At 33.5% G+C, this 6,886-nt stretch overlaps 1 protein-coding gene across 1 annotated transcript; it reads left to right on the top strand.

The window, feature by feature from the left end:
• The first annotated feature begins 100 nt into the window (after positions 1–100).
• On the top strand, positions 101–6,051 carry LOC138325620 (synaptonemal complex central element protein 2-like). Its single transcript, XM_069271407.1, has 4 exons — positions 101–238; positions 3,251–3,363; positions 4,390–4,606; positions 5,439–6,051. Exons 1-4 carry the CDS (start codon positions 200–202, stop codon positions 5,628–5,630), a joined length of 561 nt encoding a protein of 186 aa, XP_069127508.1. The 5' UTR covers positions 101–199; the 3' UTR covers positions 5,631–6,051.
• Positions 6,052–6,886: the final 835 nt, after the last annotated feature.

Below are 6,886 nucleotides of genomic sequence, written 5' to 3'. Positions count from 1 at the left end.
CCAGAAATGGAATATATCAAAAACATATAAGATATAAATGGATCATCACTTTTATCAAACAATTAATTCTAGAAATACAAATAAACAAGACTTCTTTAAAATACAATGATGATATATACATGACACAAGTAAAAAAAAGAAATCGATCATCCCTGTGGACGAGTCCACGTTATGTCAGTCAGGCGGTAATTTCCGATTTATGCGGCTAGACATTCTTCAATTTACTGTTAACAAAAGGGTAAATGGCTTTTAAACACCACGTGAAGTATATGTAGTATGTTAAGAATTTGATATGAGAAGTAATGTCGTTGTTATTTACAATCATGTACGATGTCAAATAGTCACATTTATCGCTGTAATTTTGCATCGTCTGCTTTCAACTTCAATCCACATAAGGATTGTGAGAACATTGAAAGGTTTTACGACGAAGCTACACGTAACATATATTTATTGTCAATTTAAAATTTATGATTTAATGTTAACATTATTGTTTAATACACATATAGACCTATAAAACTTTGTTTTATTTACTAAACGATCTAGACTATAAGACTCTTTCATATGTGGATATGAAGGATAGGGATATTCTACCCGAGGGTCACAAAATGTAGTAAAACCCGAGGCTTGCAACATTTTGTGATCCCGAGGGTAGAATATCCCTATCCTTCATATCCACATATGAAAGAGTATTTTTCTTTCATACCTCGACGTTTTATTTCAATTTTACAACTATAATATCCCGCTTTTTTCAAATAAATTCGAAGAAATCCACGACTGGAAGTCAATTTTCCATACATGAAAAATTACGTGACATTTTCAGCACAAATTCTGTTGTTTGCATCTTTTATAGTAAAACAAGTCATATTTGTGAATGTTAATTTTTTTCCGAAACAATAGAGAATGTGTTAACGCCGTGACGTCACGAGGCTTTGCCTCAGGCGACATGAGTGTATTGCCCTAGACCAGCCAGTATATTACACTCTTAGGTATGAAAGAAAAGAAATTGTAGTCTAGTTACACGTGTAAAAGGAGCGGGTCGGTGTGACTTGAACATAGTGTTAAATACGGTCTCTGTCAATCAGCTGAAGGAGCATGCTTCTTTGGCTCAGTCGGTAGAGCCGTAGATTCCTGATCGGGGCACTCGGCAGGAAAGTGTATTTTTCCTGTTCTTCTACACACGTTAGGCCTAGGCCTGCTGCTTGATAACTTAACGTTAGGCTCCTATTATCATAGATAACTTACTTAAACATAAAAAAAATATGACTTAATGTTTTACAGTCCTTGAATGTTTAGCTGCAGTTGTATGTGGTTCACTGTGCCGGTTAGCCCTACTGTGGGACCCTCATAATAATCACATCCTTAAAAAGGGCACGCATATAGGGGCCTGCAGGTTTAGCTTAGTAGCTAACTGCTATCAATTCGCTACTCGATACATTGACCTTATATCCGGTAGGACCTAGAGTGTATGTTAAAGCAAAAAAATACACGGGCAATTTGGTCCTTTGATGTACATGTAAATCAAAAGAATCGAATAACGGTAGACTACACTGTGCTTGACTGGCTTTGAAGTTGAGCGTCGCTCTTTGTGATCTTATGAATACGTCAATGCAGGCCTGTAGTTGGTCAATTTTCATTTACCCTGAACTGCCTTCACATTTACTATAAGATACATGTAGGCCTTGTCCAGAGATGGATATAACAACAGTGGTAGTAACCCCTATTGTTTGCTGACATAGTACTGTAGTGTAACCTAGGCCTAGCTAATTTTCCAAAATAGATAAATAAATGAAGAAGCTTCCTTTTACCGGTTTCATTCATGATGCGTTTTACCTACACCAATCACTGCCTACCTAGCTTCATTGACTTGCATGTAGAAATATATGTATCCATCCAACTTTATTTACTAAATCTAACTATATTTGCTAAGGTCATTATATGTTTTATTTATCACAGAGTATGCCGTTTGAAAAATGAAAATGCGCTGGTAGAATGAAATATTTGGGTAACAGTGATGCTACATGTACTACTTTTTGTACACCCTATAATCATTGACAAAGTTTTAGACTTTTACAATTCTTGATGAATATCAATTTTTAGACATGTAATGTTGTTTTGTATACAATTTTAACGAATATAGTCATGAAAATGTATACACAAAATGGAAGTCGAACTAATAAATAAATTATCATTGAAATTCTTTTCGTTAGATATATTATATAAAGTAGTTTCTAAAACAAACATATGTTTATGATGTTTATTTATTTTCGTTAGATAGCAATAGTTTCTAAAACAAACTTATATTTTAATATCGATCTTAGTTTACTTTCGGATAACATTTGTTATTTGATACATGCATTTGTTTAAAATAAAACGATGCAACGATCTTAACATGTAACGATCTTTATTTTAAGTTCCAATTGTTATCTCCAACTATCCATATACATGTACACAATGTATTGTTCCTATGATGGAACTTGCATACATTTTGTAGGTACGAAAATAAAATGTAAAATTACTGAATTGTCCGTACAAACCAAAATGTATGATACATTAAAATCGTCCATATATTAATATTGACCTTAATGTTCTGCAATAGTCGCAAAACGTTTAGGTATTTTAGATTTTTTTTATAAAATGTTTGTCGATTGTTATTTAAAACGTTTTTACTGAATACCACTGATAGAAATATCACTTGTAATTGCATAAGCCATTATGTAACAAATCATTCCAACGAAAATTCGATCTTTAATCTTTATATCCCCTAACTTCTGTAATTAATATTAATAGCGAGTATTGACGACTTTGGTAAGCAATAATGATGGTGTCGATGATTACAACGACGACGTATCCTCGGAAACGTATGTGTCTATACTGCAACGTAGTAGTGATTACTTGGATAACAGACGATAACGACGACGATGACACTAGATTTCTCTCTACGTTAGATCTGTACAAGAAAACATACTTTATCAGTTCTACCGCTTCGCCAATATCAATTGACGTCGCAACAGTTGTTTTGTTATATACAGCTGTTTACATGATGGAGAACACGTAGATGAAATTTGGGCATATGTTTCCTATCTTATTACACTTTAAATTGTATACTTTACATTGTAATTTGTGTAAAATTGATGTGTAGCCCTACAGTTACAGATGAAAAGGCCACCAATTACCTGTTTATTGCATCACTGGATAAAGGATGAATATCTGATGTTTATTAACATTTTTTGATGTCTTATTCACATTACAGGTCTTCCGTAAGGGCGAAATGTTTTCACAAGACGTAAATTCTTTTCAAACACAAGGTGTTTCGGAGAGCGCTGAAACTCCTGAGTGCATCGACCATGAATTCAGGAAGCAGAGGTATTTTAAATGCGTTTATGGTTTTTGTGTATTTGTGTTTTCAAAATTCATTTTTTAATGAGTTCAAGCTATTTTCCATAATTATTTACGTTCCAACATTGTTGAGATTTGAGTTGAAAGTACCACTGTAACATGGCTCCAATGCTTTCATTTTATTGCTTTCAATATTTTCCTGAACATAGGAAAAACCTAAGTAACAGTTCAGTAGAACTAAATTAAAGATACAACAGTATAATCATAATGGCACTCATATGATTTATAGACTTTCTTAATATTCTAGTTTCTTTAAGAGAGGTTTTCAGTTGTCGACTATAACAATATTTAAGCATTTCTTATTTTGGTTAATTTCAATAGATGTGTTTCCTAATAATAAAGTGATAGCTTTCAGAATAGCACTTTTCCAAATACTCAATAATTATATTATTTACAACGATTTATGAGGTCACATTCACTATAAAACAAAATCATTAGAAACAAGATCCAGTTATATCTATGTAGAATCTGGAAGCCATGTTCCCTAACAAGGTGTTATTCTGAGTTAACTTTAGTAATATTTGCACTTCTTCTTTGATGCAGTTGAACAGAACAAACTTGATCGTATGCGTTATGACTAACCTTAAGTGTTACTGTTGACTCGTAGTTTGTCAGTCGTCACGTGTAGCTGCTACACAATTTGGCGAAAAATTGTACGTTTCAGTGGAAAAATCAATAGGTTCGGGAGATATAAAACAGAATAACCATTATGTTGACAAATATCTATTTAGCATGTACTATCAGCGTTTGTCTGACCGGACTTGACTTTGAAAAAGCAACTATGTAACATTGAGCCCTTTATGACCTTTGCATGCAAATGTTGATTACTAGTATATATATCTTGCATATTTTGATGCATTACGATATTCTTATAATGATTGTGCGATGATTTAGCAAATCTCGTGTTGACCAGCCAAAATATAGTTATCCTTTAGATATTTCATGCTTAAATGATATGATACAAACAAAATAAGTGGTGACATGTTCTTTCAGTGGGGGTATTGAAAGTTCATCGTCGGTTTTGGCGACTGAAAGCGGAGATCAGGGAAGTTCATCAAAGTACAACCAACCCCCAAATGACAGAGTGTCAAATGAACTGACCAGAGAGGGTATCATATCGACCGCTAACTCACTCATAGATGATCTCAACAACAAACGGAAGCAAGATACGGAACTCTTAGAAAATTTCAAAAAGGCACTTCAGCTGCAGGTACATAAAAATAAATGAATAAAAAGAGAAATTAACATAAGATATTTAAAACATAGTTCGATATATTTGTGTTGATGGCACCAGATCAATAAAAAGATGCCGTTATCATCATAATGTAGGTAATGCAAAACTTCTGGTATCTGTTCACCTCTTTAACCACTTGCTTTGAAGAAAAAACGACTTTCACCTTCAGTTCTTAATAAATTATGCCCACATTCTGGAAAACAAAGTATTTTAATTCAAGAGAATTCTTTATACATATGTAATGCACAACTAATTTAAGATATTTTCTATCACAATAGTCAGTGTTATTCAACTCTCAGGGTATCAAATAAACGATGCAGCTGTTGATTAACAATTTGTTTATACCACACGTGGTATAAACTCTGTACGCATTCTGATTGGCTGACACGATGAACTTTGACCGAACTACGTCTTTCTGAGTGTCTTGTCATCATTTGTCAACGTCATCAATAATCGAGTGACGTCATGCTATGCTGTGAGCGGATATAATTGTGGTAGAAACAGGTCACACGACTCGTGGTTGTTCGATATGGAATTTATTTCACACTCGTAAGTTATTTTTTTAAAAGTTACAAAAGACACTCGCTAAAGCTCGTGTTTTTTGTAACTTTTAAAAAATAACTCACTTGTGTGGAATAAATTTCATATCCAACAGCCACTCGTTGTGTAACCTCTATTTACATGATTACTTTTAAATACCTATGAGTAATCAAAACCAATCAAACTATCACTGCTATAGAAAATATGTTACATATGTAGCGTAATGTACTATCGTGATTTTGAGTGTAAATGATATATTGTAAAACAGGTCCAGAGGACAAGCACAATGGTTGAAGAGAGGATGTTTCAAGTTTACGAAGAACAAGGGAAAGTGGTACAAGAAAAGCTTCAGGAACTGTTTGCTGGTATAGAAAGAATAGCAAAAACGGAAGCAGAACTGGCGGAGTTTAGGGAAGCACTTCGACTGTTGTATACAGATATAAACGCTGTTCCAGAATAAAAAAAAAACCCGGTTTATAACATGTCAAAATAGAGAATAAATGATCACCTGTCGAATCTACGACAAACATCTAGATTGTTGTAAGGTGTTTAATTAGCTTATTTGATGAAAATCTCGCGTGCTTTATGCCAATTGTGTATCAGTTTGAATTATGTGCTTAATTTAAAAGTTTAATCAGTACTATATGTAATATGGAAAGTACTGGAAAATATGTGACGGGGGAAATGAAAATGTTTTGAAAACAATCCGTATTAAACTGAGAGTCTAAAACTGTTTAATGTCACGATCCGACACCATGGCTTGAAGTGTAAACTGATATGACGTCCCATGCACTCTGTAATGTTTACTTGTCGTTTGTTTTATTGTAGATTGTTTCTCACAATTGATAAAAAATAAATAATTTAATAAAGATATAATTAAATAATAGCAATAAATTTGATGTCTACTTTTTTTAATTACAGCGGCATGACTACCGCAGTATGCATTTATAAGGAATTTTGAAGGAATTAACCTAAATACTAAAGTTGTATTTCTTGTAATTTTCACCATCACAAACTGTCATAAAATATACAATGTATGAATATGGGTGCTCATATATGATGGTTCAGATCCATGAAAGCATCAATATACTATTGACATGGCGGTAAATTTCGCATGAAATATCACACGTTTTGAAAGAACCGCCAAGTCAACGTCATGTTTCAAACTTTCGTTTAACATCGGAAAACCGAGTTGCATCACGTGACCGACATCGGCGATACCCGTATAGATCGGAACCTCCGGGATACCGAGTCGTATCACGTGGTCAATATCGGCAATACCCGTACAGATAGGAATAAATCTATTTTTAAACGCCTTAATAACTTTGCGAATACGCACTTTACAATACAAAAGTCGGTAAATATCGATCGAAAGTTTATAACTTAGAGAGGCGGAGAAAAATATGTAAAACACTCTAAATACTTTTTTTTATGCCAAAACTACATTGTACAACAAGTCACAGACCATATAACTTTAATAACAATATCAAATTTTACTTGTATCTGTTTATAAAATTCTCTCCAGATCAACCGACGAAAATAGCGGTATCTAATCAATTATTTCATTTTATGCAATATATTGGCCACTTATCATGTTTTAACAAGCGTTTTTACATATCAAAACCCAATTCATTAAGTCCCCAGACTAATTCAAAGGCCTTTTCTCGTAGCGTCCTAAAATTGTCTCTCGTGTATAATGATATCACTGCTCGAGAT

The sequence above is a fragment of the Argopecten irradians genome, chromosome 6, assembly GCF_041381155.1.
Source record: "Argopecten irradians isolate NY chromosome 6, Ai_NY, whole genome shotgun sequence".
Taxonomy (NCBI): Eukaryota; Metazoa; Mollusca; class Bivalvia; order Pectinida; family Pectinidae; genus Argopecten; species Argopecten irradians.
This window is presented reverse-complemented; position numbering and strand designations above follow the sequence as displayed.

What these genes read in the sequence shown, in the direction of transcription:
- LOC138325620 (XM_069271407.1), top strand. Translation starts at nt 200, where the DNA reads ATGCGGCTAGACATTCTTCAATTTACTGTTAACAAAAGG. An exon ending in AATTTACTGTTAACAAAAGG is followed by an intron (nt 239 to 3,250) that starts GTAAATGGCTTT and finishes TTCACATTACAG; the next exon opens with GTCTTCCGTAAGGGCGAAAT. An exon ending in CATGAATTCAGGAAGCAGAG is followed by an intron (nt 3,364 to 4,389) that starts GTATTTTAAATG and finishes ATGTTCTTTCAG; the next exon opens with TGGGGGTATTGAAAGTTCAT.